Raw genomic sequence first — 16,777 nt, 5'->3', positions numbered from 1 at the left:
GTACAGGCTCAGTAGTTGTGGCACATGGGCTTAGTTGCTCCGCGGCATGTGGGATCTTCCCAGACCAGGGCTCGAACCCGTGTTCCCTGCGTTGGCAGGCGGATTCTTAACCACTGCACCACCAGGGAAGCCCATTTCTTTTTAAAAGAGAGAAGTTGGTTTTATATATCAAAACCAGAATTTTCATGTTTCCCAATTTTGGTGCTAGAGATCCCCAAATTCCTTGAACTCATTTGGGAAGGTTTCTGAAGGTGCACATTATAGTAAACAGCAGCAAAATACTAAACCACTTCTATTGCTAAAAAGCAGCTACTCCTGCTTGTGCTTTTAGAATACTAGTTGTAAAACAGCAACAACATGCAAAGGTGTGCCATCAATTGGGATTTGAGCTATTCTAAGAAAAAAACATTGTTTTCTTTAAAAACAGTCCAAGGCAGGACGTCTATAATCATATTGGGCAAATATTGAGTTTTGGGGGAAAATGTCAGAAAACATCCAAAAGGAAGAGACAATAGCATTATATTTAGTATTCTAAAGGCATGCTTCAGGTAGTTAACTATGATTCTGGTAAGACCAACTGCTCACACGCACACACATAGATTTTAATGGTTTAAAAAACTTCAAATTTGTTACTTTATTTATTTATTTATTTTTTGGATGCACCATGTGACATACAGGATCTTAGTTCCCCGAGGAGGGATGGAACCTGTGTCCCCTGCAGTGGAAGTGCAGAGTCTTAACCACTGGATCCCCAGGGAAGTCCCCAGATTTGTTACTTTAGAAAAATAAATGCAGTAGATTTTCAGCAATATTATTGACTCTGATTGCTCAGTCCACACATAAGTAGTAGTTGCTTTCTATGGTGATAGGGCTTCTCTGCACTAATTCCCATCATGTTGAAAAACACTAGTGCGGTTAAGTAAAGACCGAACTGTTGCACAAAGGAGGATTTACTCATTAGATCCCACTGATGTGCCTGTTTCCTGGGCAACATTCTTGGTGAAGCTTTATTGATTTGATTCAAAGTTTCCTGAGGAATCCAGCTCATGTCAACATCATTCTGACTTGACCTACCCATCTCTACTTCTGTATGGGTCTCTTGTACTTTCTAGATTCTAGGAGCTGATAAAGGCCAACAACAACAAAGAGCCCAAGACCAGTAAGGAACATATACACAAAGATTGTTTCTCCATCTAACCCATCTTCTGTCTCAATAATTGTAACTGTTTGATAGAAGACAAGCATCTTGGAAAATGTTGCCTTTCAAATCTTCGTAGTTCAGATTGATGACCAGACCAAAGGGCCTTCCACCCATGGGCTCTGCAGGAATGAAGGAGTACTCAAAAACTGCCTGTCTCTGGGGCGGCATTACAGTGTTCAGAGGAAGAGCTGTGAAATTCTGGATGTAACACTGGTACTCCTGAAGATAACGGAATGAGGTGTCTAGAGATTCAACAATAAAATCTGGTCTGTAAAGCCTACCAGGAACTTCACAATGTTATCTGCTGGAAACCCTCCTTTCACAAACAGGATGGTTGTATCTGCACTCGGTGAAGCTTCAGGTTCACCAGATACATCATCTTCCTCTTTATCTTCGTCCAAACAGGTGGGTTCATCATCTTCCACCACTGCTTCATCGTCTTCATCTTCATTTATAGAATCTTCCACTGTTTCTTCATCTTCTGTAAGATGTCGAGCCGCTGCCAGTGAGCCACCAGGATCTCCTCGGAGCAAGAGGCTGGCGGGGAACTGCAGCAGGAGAAGCAGCAGCAGGCGGGGGAGGGACTTCATGGCGCCGCCGCTCCGGCGTCCAGTCCCTGTCCGTTGTAGTTGCATAGCATATTGTTCTTATTCTGTGGAAATGCATGCTACAGTATTTATGACATGTCATGATGTAAAGTATTAGTTATGAAACGTTATGACATCTGCAACTTTCAAATGGTTCAACACAGCAACTTACTTTCAAGTGGTTCAACAACTTTTATAAACACACACACGTACATACACACATGCGTACAAACATACTGGGAGAAAATGAGCAGAAACCGCAAAATGGTAAGAACTGTTTGATCTAGGTGGAGGGTATACAGGTGTTCACTGCACTGTGCTCTCAACTTCTCGTCTGCATTAAAATTATCGTAATAAAATGAAAGAGGGGAGAAACACCGCCTCTCCTCGCGGAGCCGCCTCGGGTCCGAAAGGCCGGGGGAGCAGGTGGGAAGGCCAGCAACGCCCTCACCCCGGCCAGCGGGACCAACCTCGAGACTCCATCTGGGCATGCTCAGAGGCTCCGCCGCGCCCGCCCCGCCCCTCGGGGTACGTGAGCGCAAGGCGCAGGCGCCCGGCTCCCGGCAGCCAGCGAGACGCCAGCTGCGAAACGCGGCGGACGCCTGAGCTGCGGGAGCTCTGCGAGAATGGAGCCGTCGAAGGTGGAAAAGTTCAGCACCGCCGACAGGGGAAACGGGCTGCGCGCGTTGGCGCCGCTGCGCCCCGGAGAGCTGCTTTTCCGCTCGGATCCTTTGGCGTACACGGTGTGCAAGGGGAGTCGTGGTGTCGTCTGCGACCGCTGCCTCCTCGGGTACGTACCTCCCTCGCCCACCTGAGTCCAGAGCAGTGCGGGGTCCGGGGTGCTGAGGGCGTGGCGCGGGGGGGTGCAGCCCTCCCCGGGACTCCCCCTGGCCGTGGCTGCACAAGGTCTCGGCGGTGCTGCCAAGATGCCCAGCCCCGCACTTCCCCAGATGCGCGGCTCCCGGGGGCGCCTCGCAGCTGACAGACTCCGCTTGGCCGTCCCCTGGGCTGCCGCAGCGGGGGTTGGAGGGACCCCAGGCGCAGCCCCTGCAGCTCTGCAGGGCAGAGCTGTACCCGCTACCACCCCACCCCGCCGTCGTAGTAACTGGAGAGAGCCGGTGGGCAGACTTAAGGGGAAACGTTGGGCTGTGGGTAGTTTTGCTGAGGAACAAAAAAGTCTGTGTCTCGGGCGATAAGCTTCATTGGTGCCGTTGTGGAAATCACAGTTGGCGGAGGTGGGGGTGAGTGGGAGCACGGATGGTGTAAGTCAGGCTGACAGCCGAGGCCTCGCCAAGAAAGTGCGGGGCTCGCAGGACGCGGAAGAATCTTGGTGTTCACGGAGCACTTCCTGTGGTCCAGGTTCTGTTTGGCCTGGGGATACAAAGATGAACGGGACGTCCTTAAGAATCCTTAAGGAGCAGATAAGTGAGCGAGATAATTAATTACAGTGTATCAGAAGGGCTGAAATAGAGATGCAGTACTGTGCTGTAGGAGCATAAGTTACTGAGGTTCCATGGTGTGCTTTGCATTTAATGACTGTGCAGGCAGGTCTAACTCGTAACCACCTATCTAGATGCAAGAATTCATGTGAAAGTGTTTTATAAGCCTGTAAGCACTGGGTCAATGTAAAGTGCTATGGGAGAGCAATTTATGGAAATGTGTAATATGTATGCACAGTCATAGGAATTGTATTCAAGCAACAGTTGTTCTTGAGCTCCTATTATATGTCAAGGAGAAGAGCTCTGTTTGAGATGGCCGGGATGATTTTTTTCCATGACTGCTCTTCCAGACCTATTAGTCTGGGATTGGGGTGGATGGAGGTGAGGGGGTAAGTGCAAAGCTCAAATCAGTAGCTTGACCATTAGTAGTACTATGTCCTTCTTTGGTTCACAATAGAGGAATTTATTTAATTTCGTATTTTAAAGTTACTTAATTGTATTTGTTGCTTCCTGAAGTAATGATAACAGCAACAACAACAAAAATTCATTGAGGAGAGAACACCTTGAAGCTTTTGTAAACTGTATGGTTGAAAACAATTCATTCCTTTCAAGGAATGAAATGCTGAAGGCTTCAACATTGAAAGTTATAGACCTTTGATTCTCATTCAAGCAAATTAGAGAGAAAGCTGGGATGTTCATCCTGTTAAATCCTTTGGAGGTGTTTCTAGAGTTTGAATGTAGTCCAGAACAGAGAACTTGCATTTTCTTAAGTCTCATAACATTAATTGATGAAGATGTGGATCATCTTGCAGATAAAACCAGACTGCCAAGTTATTTAGTAGTTGGAATAGAAAAGTTTTGGAATGAATACACGATGACAAATTATTAATTGAATTATCAGAGCTGAACTTGAGTTCACATGGAACATGGAATTGTCCATTTTCCAAATAGACTGCACAAACCCAGCCCTTTGTATGTGGCATACTTCTTGATTTACCATACAGTTCCATTACTGCTATCACTTATTTTTCTTATTAACAAGAACTGTAACGATTTAAACAAAAAAAGGAATTTCATGAAAGAGTTTTGGGGAGTTCTCAGCATCCTTTTAAAGTCTAGAGGAAACCCAGCTCTGAAAATGGGCAGGAACCAAGGGAGTTCCACAGTCAGAATTGCACTTCAGAAGTAGATGGGGTTGGGACCTGGAGAGTACGTTCCTTCTGATGCTGCCTGGTAATACTGGCTTCTGCAGCATGTATCGCCAGCACTATGACACTGGACCCTACTGCTGCTGCTATTCTTGCCACCACTGCCGCCGCCACTGCTGCTTGGGAAACTGGTTATTGCTGGAAAGTTGCCAGCTCAACCATGCTTCTTTGTGATATTAGCTTTTTCTTTCTTTTTTTTTTTTTTATTTAATTTTTTGGCTGTGCCGCAAGGCTTGCTGGATCTCAGTTCCCCGACCAGGGACTGAACCTAGGCCGTGGCAGTAAAAGCCCGGAATCCTAACCACTAGGCAACCAGGGAACTCCGGATATTAGCTTCTGATTCAAAGTTCTCAGTGGGTGTCTTGGATTGGTTGAGCTTGGGTCACTGCCTGCATCCTAGCTACCAGGGAAGTTGAGAAGGTGAGTATTTGGCCTTCTCAGCTTTTAAGAAAGGAGGCAGGTTCTACTTCCCACCATATTCATATTATAATGGGGAAATCAGCAAACATAAACATAGGAAAGGTAATATCAGTAAATGCCAAGGATCCAAACAAAACAAACTAAAACAAACAAATGGATATTTTTATACTGGACTAATACTTGTTTATTAGTACTTTACACACACAAAAATATTTGCACTTAGTTTTGGATTGCTAGGACATAGTTCACAAGTGCTGAACTAGTGCTCCTAGTAGTAGGAGCTCTGTTGAACACTTCTGCTTCAGTGGTTGTTGTGTTTCTGAAGTGCTTAGTTGGGAATCACTGCAGCCTGAGGATAGTGTTAGAGAAATCAAACTTTGGTGCGTTGTCTTATGCAGTTTTCTACCAATATTGAATGCTCATCATTGGGGGGATACAATTCTGTGTTCCTTATCACGTTGTAAGTAAAATTTGTTTCTTATCATTAGGTGTGAAGTCCTTAAGAGTAGATGTCTTTCAATTTTTGTAAACCCCAGTGCCCGGCATGTAGTAAGCTTTTAATTTGTAGTATGAACATCTCGCAGAATTCTTCTCTAGTTGTTTTTGTCCTTTTGCTGCCTACCATTTGAATTAAGAAATGGAATGAAAATATTAGTTTGTAACGAATAACAACAGTTCCATGGGAAGTGGGGGGGACCAAAATAAAAGAACAGGTATTTATTGTAATTACTTCATTAGTCTCCAGATGATTTATTGTTATAAGATTCTACCTGATTTCCTTTGGCCTTGGGCTGTTTTGATTAGTGCTTTAGTTCTTGCATATTTATTTTTATTAATAGAGAAACTTAAACCTGCTTCATGACTTCTCTTGCTTTTTTCCTTTCATGAAGGATTGGCTTCTGGTTTTTTGTGTTGTGAGTAGGAAGGAATGAGGTATATACATTGGAGAAAGATTAAATGACAATGAAATTGTGACCTGAAATAATTTATATTATCCTTTTTCTGCTGTTGCATACATTTTTAATTTGATGGAGCTGGAGAAGATTGACAAGGGTTATTTGTGTCTTCTGTTTGTTTTGGTATATATAGCACATAAAATTCCATTGTAATTATTTTGTTTGTAGGTCTCCCCACTTCAGTGACCTAAGTCTAATCTTTATGTCTCTGGGACCTAGTACACAAGAGATGCTAACTGTTGGAGTTGTGAAGGGATAATATTTTGGGGAAGTTAAAATCATTCTGTTTGTTTTTGGTTTTCTAAAGTTCCAAGTTGCCTGCAGTTTCCATATCAAGAGCTTCCATGGCAAACTCTAAAGATAGTTTCTTCTGTAGGGTAAAGAGGGTATTTCCTCCATCACTAAAGCCGAGTATGAGGCTTAGTGCCTCCCAGGAGGAAGGAGAATGAATTGGAAGTGGAAAGTCCATCTTTTTCAGCCCTGGTGGCTTATGGGAAGCAGGGGATAGAGGTTGGGAAAACAGATTGTGAGAAATATATGTTCTGACCTTCCTTGTCTGGCCAAAGTTCTGGGGTTGGGGTGAGGGTATTAAATGGGTTGATGGGGCAATCAAAAGTAGAAGGCCTTAAAAAAAAAAAAAAAAAAAAAGTAGAAGACCTTTGGCTCTGCTCCTTATTTGTAATCTTGAGAGCTGTGTAGGCTGGTGCTGTGCCAACATTGGGGGCTAGGGCATAGCAGTGGTAAGAGAAAGTGCCTGGCTGTATGAGTCTGTGGTAGCAGGGGATTCTGAAGTGCTCTCATATCACTTCAGGGATGTGGACGAGCTTAGAGGCGTGGTGGAACAGCAGACATCATGACAAAGGACTGTGTGACTCTAGGTCAGGATCATGGATACCAGAGATGGGAGGCAGCGTGACATCCTAAAAGGTGAGATGGCACCAGTCCAGCCATAGGACCTGATCACTGCCTTGCAGCAGAGACCAGTGAGGATCCATAGAGACGTCAAGATCTGAGGTCTTGCCACCATAAGGATGTCCCATAAGCCCCACTTGGAGGAATATTTACCTGAAAGCGACTGTTTAAACCAGCTCTGGTAAGGAGTTAAACTGAAATGTCTGAATATTAACTGGAAGAGACTGAGATGTTATTTGGCAAATATTACATTTTTGGCTATTTATGAGGGTGAGTGTTCTTGAGGAAGCTTGGATTAATTATAGAAAAAACAGCCCCATGTTCATGAGACAGATTAGATCAATTATAGAAAATAAAGCAACTACATTTGAGCTACAGGGTGGGTAAATATGATCAGGCAGTAAAGGGCAAAAAAAGAACACTGGTGAGATGATGTAATCCGTCTTGGCCAAGGACTGAACCTGGGGTGGAAGCAGGAGGGAATACCTTCTTATACTGGGGTAAGAAGAAGAGGTGCCTGAGAAGGTAACAGCAGTGCCTGAAAGGCTTGAGGACAACTAGGGAGGTGGTTGCTGAGTGACAGAGTCTTAGAGAGGAGAAGGTCTGAAATATTCTACTAGGAGAGAAAAGTGAATTGCTTAGGAAAATATAGTGGGGTTGCTGGGAAGTGCCAAGGGTCCACTTAAAACTTTTGTTCATTTATTTACAGTGAGAGCAGTTAGCAGACTAGTGCTTTTTTCTCCCAGTGGTCGGCAGTTTGACTATGAGAATTGGGCTCACCCAGGACTGCCTGGTTACCATGATGGGTGGAGAGAGGGAGCAGGAAGCTGAAGTCGTGGGCAAGGAAGAGTGTAATCATGGACCATATTTCTAAGCTAGGGACCGAGGTCATGAGGAAGGTGATGGAGAGTGAAATGTGGTGGAAGCAATGGATTAGAGGACCTGATGTGCTCAAAGAAATGGTGGAGTGGTCAGAGGATGGGATGACTTGACACATATATGCTTTAGAAGTAGTGTGTGATTTGGTACAACAGGGTTTAGGGTATGCAGAAAGTGGCTGAGGTAGGGAATAAGAAAAATGTTGGAATGATCAGGAAACTGAGAGGCTGAGGTGTTAGATGAATCTTCTAAGTAAGTGAAATTACCAAGAATGCTAGGCATTGGAATGAATAGTTTCAACAAAGGCAGAATTCCCATTTTGGCTTCCTGACCCGGGGTTTAAGGGCTGACCAGAAAGAGCCAAGTGGAGACAGGGAGGCGCTCACTTCTGTTCAAATAGTGTATAAAAGACCTTCTCTGGGTTTACAGCTGATTTTGTGAAGTATCCCAGCACCACGTGCAAGTGAGCAGCTGTAGTGTTGCAGACTCTTCCTGGGGGGATGGGCTTGGAAGGTGGAAAGACTAGCAAAATCTTCTCAAGGGAAGAACCTTGAGAGATGCATTGAAATCAGGATTTGCACATTCCTGGACAATGGCTAATGGGCTTACTGGAGGGTCAAGGACTTAGAGCAAAATAAAGTAGAAGGATTGATAATGAGGTGGGTTGGGAAAGGACTCTTTGGATATGACTTCCATTTTTCTTTTTAAGTGGGAGTTATAATTCCTGTTTCTTTTGCTTCTTCCTTTTCTTCTGCACGGAAGTTTGGTGAAGGGCTGTATGGCAGAGCCCTGAGCCTGAAAACATTTGGTCCATGTGAATGCCACAGCAGAGGACGTTCTTAATCAGGCAGGATGACCTGCTTTGTGGATAGCAGTAAGTTCTCCTTCTTCAGACAGCCTGGTGCTTCTTCGAGGGCTCAAGAACAGAGCAACCATGGGGACAAGGATGGAGGCTGGTGCCTAGAACTTAACAGTGCACACTTCCTCTCACCATGGCTATTGTGGCTTCTACTGGTACAGAGTGCCCAGTTTGTTAGGGATCCTGAGTTCCCCAAATGGCAGCACATGTTTGGGATCCTGGCCAGCTGGTATCAGGTTTTTATTTTAGACCCTTTTGTCATGGAGGGATCATTGATCTGTTCTCATTGGAACACTCATTTTTTCCTGCCCTTGGATTTGCCTTTTCTACTTGTACTGCCATCTCTGAGACCCACTGAAATCTTCTGTGAAGCCGTGGGATTCCTTACAAGGTTGGCTCTGACCTTCACAGAAAGAGAATTGAAGCAGCGGGCTAATACCTATGGTTTGACTGCTCTTGACTTATGCTGTCATTTGAGGCAGCTGATGTCATACACCAGTGGTTCTCAAACTTCAGTCTCAGGACCACTTTACCCTCTTAAAAATTATAGAAAAAGATTTCATAGGAGGGTTTAAGAAAAAAAAAGTTATTTAGGGCCCTGCAGGGGTTTAAACAAAACATAACCATGCAAGCAGTGTGGTTATATTTATTGATTTTACTGCTTAAAATAATAAAACTGATAAGTTTTGAAATTATATACAGTCGGCCCTCCATGGATCAAAAATATTCAGGGGACAAAAGAAGTCCAGAAAGTTCCAAAAAGCAAAACTTGAATTTGCAGTGCAAAGGCAACTATTTACATAGCATTTACCTTTTGTTTACAACTATTTACATACATTTACATTGTATTAGGTATTATAAATAATCTAGAGATGATTTAAAGTATATAAAAGGCTGTGTTTAGGTTGTATGTAAATAGTATGCTGTTTTACATAAGGGACTTGAGCATCTGAGGATTTTAGTATTGTGAGGGTCCTGGAACCAATCCACTGCAGATACCAAGGGACGACTGGATTTAAACATAATGAATCATTGCATTTTGACAAGGATTTTAATGACACAGACTGTATTTGCAAAACAAAAGAAAATTTGCTGAGAAAATTCACTTGCTTTCATTTTTGTGTGTCTCTTTAATGTCTGGCTTAATAGAACACCCTCAGATTCTCACAACTGCTCCTGCATTTAGTGTATTGTAAAATCACAAGTCATTTAGCCTCTAGAAAACTCCACTGTACATTGTGAGAGAAAGAGAATAAAAAAGACAAAAAATGTCTTAGAATTATTATGAAAATAGTTTTGACCTTGTGGGCCTTCTGAAAGGGGTTTGGAGTCCCGGGACCATGCTTTGAGAACCACCGTTATAAAACACTGTACATGTTTTTTGTGACATTTGGAAAGGCTCAGATTTGTTCTCTAGTGTATGTTGTAAACCATGAACAATATTTGGTTCTGGTTTTCTTGTAACCTGCCAGGATATATTGGGATCAGGAACCAAAGTATGGAGTTAGTGCCTCTCTGTTAGGATGCCTTGCTCAACGTTTGCTTCCCATCTTCTAACTCTGGCCGGTTCTGGTTGTTTAAGAGTCAAGGGACGTGCGATGGTGATTAACCTTGATTATTAAGGGAAAGTAAGAGAGCCATTTTCCATTTACTTGTTACCACAGTATATGATGACTGAAAATTATTACTCAATAGCTACTATTGATTATCACTTACTAAGCAATGACAGGCATGATTTTAAGCGCTTTACCTTAAATAGTACTTAATTCTCATAATGACTCTAAAAAAGTGTCTATTATGTTCCTTGTAAGCACAGATATGAACTAGAGAGCATTCAGACATTTGTAGGAGTGTAAATTGGTATGCCCCTTTGGAGGGCAATTTGGTAGTACCTAGCAAAATTGAGCACTATATTTTCTTGACCCCATTTTTGGGATTCTGACAAATGAAAATAACAATGGTTGCACAAGGATACTTAGTATAGCATTTTGGTAATTAAGAAAAAAGGAGAGAGAATTTTTTGAAGTAATCTTTTATTTATTTATTTATTTATTTATTTATATTTATTTTTGGCTGTGTTGGGTCTTCGTTTCTGCGCGAGGGCTTTCTCTAGTTGCGGCAAGCGGGGGCCACTCTTCATTGTGGTGCGCGGGCCTCTCACTGTCGCGGCCTCTCTTGTTGTGGAGCACAGGCTCCAGACGCGCAGGCTCAGTAGTTGTGGCTCACGGGCCTAGTTGCTCCGCGGCATGTGGGATCTTCCCAGACCAGGGCTCGAACCCGTGTCCCCTGCATTGGCAGGCAGATTCTCAACTACTGCGCCACCAGGGAAGCCCAGGAGAGAGAATTTTAATGTGCATTAATAGGGACTAGTTAAGTTATGGTGCAGCCATATTGTAGAATCCATGTAGCTGTTAAGATTGAAGTGGATCTGTTTCTACAATGGATGTGGATGGATGTCAGTAACACATTGTTGGGTGAATAAAGTTGTAGAACAACGTATGTATTTTAAATAAAATTTTTGTGTGTATGTACTTGTGTGTGTAGAATAGGTCTGGAAGAACACCCCAGAATTCTAATATGGTTACTTTTGGAGGATGGGACTTGGAGGGGGGAAGATATCCTTTTGTACTTTATATATTTTGTATTTTTCAAAGCTTGTATCACTTTTTGTAATTAAAGATTTGAATAAACTTTGAGAAAGTCTTTGTTTCATTTGGAATTGCATAAAAGGGTGGTGCTGCTTGGGATGAAGATGACTTTGAAATTTTTGCCAGTTTATGTCTGCTTTTTTTTTTTCTTTGAGTTGCTAGCTGATTAGACCAAGAGTGAACCTCTTGATAAAACATGAGCCAGGTGAGCCAGTTTACTGGCTGGCCTTTGGCATTAGAATTTGAACTGAGAGAAGTAGAACTTCTGTTAATGGCCCTCATCATAATTCTCCTTGCTCTGACTTTGCTCAGGCCTGGTTATTCAGCTTTTCCATGGTGTTTCTGAGATACCACAGTATCCATTAGCAAACTTTATTCATTTTCCTTGGGTGGATACATAAGGTGACTACATTTCCGAGCCTCCTTGCAGTTAGACTGGGGCCTTGTGACTCAGTTTTGGCCAATGGAGTTTGGGCTAGAGGTTGCACAAGACATTTCCAGGTCTACCTTAAAATATCCTGTGCCATGTTCTCTGCTCTCTCTTACCTTGTCTTGATGACTGTGGAGGCGGTGAGTTGAGATGGAGAAAACAAGAAGTATGAGTCATGGCATGGAAGAGAGCTGCTCTGGGGAATCACTCTACATGCACCAGATTTAGTAGGAGCTAGAAATAAATCTGATAAGTCACATAGAGGAGCCCTTATTTAACTTTAATGTGCATAAGAATCACCTGAAGATCTTGTTAAAGTGCAGATTCTGATTCAGTAAAGTCTGGGTTGCGTGTGAGATTCTGTGTTTCTAACAAACTCCTAGGTGATGCTAAAGCTGCTGGTCTGCTGATCACACACGCGTAGCAGAGATTTAAAAGGGTAAATGAAATGACTTATAGCCTACTGTAAGTACTCAGTAAACAGTTATCCAACGGATATTTGAGCATCCTGAATAAGATGAAAAGGAATTAGAGACTATACATATATAATCAAATGTTTAAATGATTCCTAAGTGCATATCTCTTTTATGTATCATGGACTGGAATTTAGTTTTAGTATTGTGTGCAGAAAATATGAAATGAGAACCTGGAATTATTTTAAAGATCATTTTGAACATTTACTTATTTTTAAAATTTTATTTATTTATTTATTTATCTGTGGCTGCATTGGGTCTTTGTTGCTGCACGCGGGCTTTCTCTAGTTGCAGCGAGCTGGGGCTACTCTTCCATTGCGGTGCGTGGGCTTCTCATGGCGGTGGCTTTTCCTGTTGCAGAGTGTAGGCTCTAGGCGTGAGCTTCAGTAGTTGCAGCAGACATTTTTTTCTTTTTAACAGAACATTCCTTATTTTAGGTATCACATCTGGAGGTTAACAAAGTCCTTTCATTGATAGTGTTAAACTGATCACTCAGTCAAGATGTTGTCCTATTTTTTCCACTGTGTACTATTTTCCCCCCCAACCAGTTTGTGGGGAGATGTTGTAAGATCATGGAAATATCCTGTTCATTAAAATTTCCTCTGAGATTTATGCATCCATGGATGATTATTGATTGAATCTTTGGTATAATAGTTGCAAAATGCTAATTTTTCAACTATAGCACTCCTCCACACTTACCAGTTGACATTCAGTTCAGCATTCTACCATAAGAGCCTGTCCTCCTTCCTTATTAGTTATCTTGTTATTATCAGTATAGACTCACGAATTTACATTTTTTCAGTGGTTTAGAATTAATTAGGTACCTGATTGTTTCGGTACTCAAATTGTCCCAGATCTTTTTTTAGTATGAAACCTTTCAAGGTAGATCCTGTGTCCTTGTGATATGCCCCCAAGTTTTCTTTCTTCCTCCCTCCTTCCTCCCTCCCTCCCTCCCTTCCTTTCTTCCTTCCTTCTTTCTTTTCTTTCTTTCTCCCTCCCTCTCTCTTTCTACCTACGCTTCCTTTTCTTTCCTTCTCTTCTCTCTCTCTTTTTTTTTTCTCTAACACTGCCTTGCTTTCTGGCATAACAGATGTTCTAGACTCATCCTGTACCCATCCTGCCAAAACTCTGGAATCAGTATTTCTCTGAGGATTCCTGGTTTCTTTTAGTGAGGTATAATATTAGAGACCAAGATCTGAGCACTAGATATGCTCACTGCCCCGGGATGTTTTTGCTGTTTGACTCTTTCAGAGGACAGAGGACATATGCAGGTTCATGCACATATGCATACATATACATATATATACACATATTTTAGAAATCATGAGTTCACATCAGTACTTTCAATTCCGACTTGTCTCCTCAGGGTTCTTTCTTGCCTTTCCCCATTCCATAATTGTATATCCTTTCTGGCTCAGTGAGAACTCTGGCCCTTGAAAGCCTCAATGTATTTACTCATTTGTTCCACTCTATACATTATCTAAAATTGTTTCAGAATTGCTTTGCCCACGTCATTACCAAAAAGACCCTATTTGAAACAGTACAGAATTTGTTTACAATTTCCCTTTCCCCTCTGCTCTGCCAAAGACTGAGAATATACAGTTAAATACTGTGTTCGTTTTACATTCTTTCTTTTTTTCCCCTTCATTATATTTATTGGTATTTATTAGAAATACAATTGAGGGACTTCACTGGTGGCACAGTGGTTATGAATCCACCTGCCAGTGCACGGGACACGGGTTTGATCCCTAGTCCGGGAAGATCCCACATGCTGCGGGGCAACTAAGCCCGTGTGCCACAACTACTGAGCCTGCATGCCACAACTACTGAGCCCACGTGCTGCAGCTACTGAAGCCCCCACACCTAGAGCCCGTGCTCTGCAACAAGAGGAGCCACTGCAATGAGAAGCCTGCGCTTGCTGCAACTAGAGAAAGCCCGCGCACACCAACGAAGACCCAACACTGCCAAAAAAATAAATAAATTAAAAAAAAAATACAATTGAGTTCATTTGTTTCACTTTGCTTTCAGTTTTAGTTTTTCCCCCTCATCCTTTTTGATTTAATTTTGTATTTTGAATATATGGAACATCCACATGCTTCTAAAACTCAAACTATGAAAAAGAGAAATGTTAGCCCCCCTCCCATATTCATACTGTTCCTCCCTGCCACCCTTTGTAGGTAAGCAAGTTCATTGTTTTCTGGTTTATCTTCTCTCTGTCTGTCTCTCTCTCTTTGGTAGAGAAGCAAATATATGTGTTTATCATTTTCCATTCTTACACAAAAGGTAGCATACTGTGTTTGCTCTTTTGCACTTGCTTTCTTCACTTAAAAAATCTACTCCATATCGTATTTACAGAGATCTTTCTTATTCTTTTTTATAGCTCCAAAGTACTCCATTTTATGTGTGTACCATAGTTTCTAATTTCCTATGCTTGGACATTTAGGTAATTTCCAGTGTTTTGCAATTGTGAATAGTGCTGTAATCAATAACCTTGCACATAGGTGTTTTTATATTGTTGCCGGTATATACTCAGGTTAAATTCCTAGAAGTGGGATTGTTAGGTGAACGTGTAAATGCCTATGTGTGGGGCGGCACCATTTCACATCTCCACTAGCAACGTATCAGTATGAGAGTGCTGGTTTCCCTCAGCTTTGCAGACTCAGTGTACTGTCAAGCTTTTGAATTTTTACCAGTCTGATGGGTGAGCAGTGGTATCTCAGTATAGTTTTCAGTTTGCATTTAAATTGTATTATCAATAAAGTTAAACATCTTTTCATATGTTTAAAGGCCATGATTATAACAATATCTCTTTGTGAATTGTCTTTATATATCTTTTGCCTGTTTTTCTGTAAGACTTCTGTTCTTTCCTTCAAATTTAAAACTTTTTTTGTATATTAGAGATATTAGTCTTATATTTGAGAAATATTGCAAATATTTTCTTTCTGGTTGTCATTTGTGTTTTAACTTTTCTTGTGATAGAGTAATTCACATGTTTTCTTCTAGAATTTGTATACTTTAAATCTTTACATTTAGATCTCTGATTCATTTGCGTTTATTCTTATGTATGGTGTAAGGAATGGATCTAATTTTATCTTTTTCCAAATGGATACCCAGTTGTTCCATTTATTAGGAAGATTATTTTTGTCCCAATGATTGGCTCCAGTAATCATATTCTAGATCATATACTAATTAGGTCTAACTCTTGACTTCCTGCTCTTTTCCATTGGTTTATCTGTCTATTTATGCATAGGTACCACACTGTTTTAATTACAGATAATTTAATTTCTAGGAGTACTCTTATGTCATCTTCAAACACGTAGTTTCTTCTTTTTCAATTTTTATGCCTCTAAGTGTTCTTTCTAGGCTAATTACTTTGAGTAATGCTTCCAGAACAATGTTTAATAGTCGTGAAGATAGTTGACATTCTTGTGTTGTTCCTGGCCATTAGGGTTTCCTTATTAATTAAGGTGCTGGTTTTAGGACTCAGGTACATATATTTTATCATGTTAAGGAGGTATCCATTCATTTACATTTTCTCATGAGTTTATTTATTTATTAACATTTTTATTGGAGTATAATTGCTTTACAGTGTTGTGTTAGTTTCTGCTGTATAACAGAGTGAATCAGCTATATGCATACATATATCCCCATATCCCCTCCCTCTTCTGTCTCCCTCCCACCCTCCTTATCCCACCCCTCTAGGTGGTCGCAAAGCACTGAGCTCATCTCCCTGTGCCATGCAGCTGCTTCCCACTAGCTATCTGTTTTACATCTGGTAGTGTATATATGTCAATGCTACTCTCTTACTTCCTCCCAGCTTACCCTTCCCCCTCCCCATGTCCTCAAGTCCATTCTCTACGTCTGTGTCTTTATTCCTGTCCTGCCCCTAGGTTCATCAGAACCTTTTTTTTTTTTTTTTAGATTCCATATATATGTGTTAGCATACGGTATTTGTTTTATTCTTTCTGACTTCACTCTGTATGACAGACTCTAGGTCCATCCACCTCACTACAAATAACTCAGTTTCATCTCTTTTTATAGCTGAGTAGTATTCCATTGTACATATGTGCCACATCTTCTTTATCCATTCATCTGTCGATGGACACTTAAGTTGCTTCCATGTCCTGGCTATTGTAAATAGCGCTGCAGTGAACATTGTGGTACATGACTCTTTTTGAATTATGGTTTTCTCTGGGTATATGCCCAGTGGTGGGATTGCTGGGTCATATGGTAGTTCTACTTTTAGTTTTTTAAGGAACCTCCATACTGTTCTCCATAGTGGCTGTATCAATTTACATTCCCACCAACAGTGCAAGAGGGTTCCCTTTTCTCCACACCCTCTCCAGCATTAATTGTTTGTAGATTTTTTGATGACAGCCATTCTGACTGGTGTGAGGTGATATACCTCACTGTAGTTTTGACTTGTATTTCTCTAATGATTAACGATGTTGAGCATCCTTTCATGTGTTTGATGGCAATCTGTATATCTTCTTTGGAGAAATGTCTATTTAGGTCTTCTACCCATTTTTGGATTGGGTTGTTTTTTTTGTTTGATATTGAGCTGCATGAGCTGCTTGTATATTTTGGAGATTAATCCTTTGTCAGTTGCTTTGTCTGCAAATATTTTCTCCCATTCTTAGGGTTGTTTTTTCATCTTTTTTATGGTTTCCTTTGCCATGCAAAAAGCTTTTAAGTTTTATTAGGTCCCATTTGTTTATTTTTCTTTTTATTTCCATTTCTCTAGGAGGTGGGTCAGAAAGGATCT

General features: G+C 41.5%; 1 protein-coding gene and 1 pseudogene across 3 annotated transcripts in view; one reads left to right on the top strand and one right to left on the bottom strand.

Annotated features, from left to right (window-relative positions):
* Nucleotides 1-811: 811 nt before the first annotated feature.
* On the bottom strand, nucleotides 812-1,791 carry LOC132372451 (translocon-associated protein subunit alpha-like; annotated as a pseudogene).
* A 530-nt stretch (nucleotides 1,792-2,321) lies between these two features.
* SMYD3 (SET and MYND domain containing 3) overlaps nucleotides 2,322-16,777 on the top strand; it is a 715,741-nt gene continuing 701,285 nt past the window's right edge. For all 3 annotated transcript variants that reach the window (XM_059905341.1, XM_059905330.1, XM_059905320.1), the window contains exon 1: nucleotides 2,322-2,578. In XM_059905341.1, coding sequence (XP_059761324.1) covers nucleotides 2,415-2,578 — 164 coding nt within the window. In that variant the 5' untranslated portion in view covers nucleotides 2,322-2,414. The remainder of the gene's footprint in view (nucleotides 2,579-16,777) is intronic.

The sequence above is a fragment of the Balaenoptera ricei genome, chromosome 1 (assembly GCF_028023285.1).
Source record: "Balaenoptera ricei isolate mBalRic1 chromosome 1, mBalRic1.hap2, whole genome shotgun sequence".
NCBI classification, from domain to species: Eukaryota; Metazoa; Chordata; class Mammalia; order Artiodactyla; family Balaenopteridae; genus Balaenoptera; species Balaenoptera ricei.
Note: the sequence above shows the minus strand (reverse complement) of the source record. Positions and strands in the feature narration are given on the sequence as shown.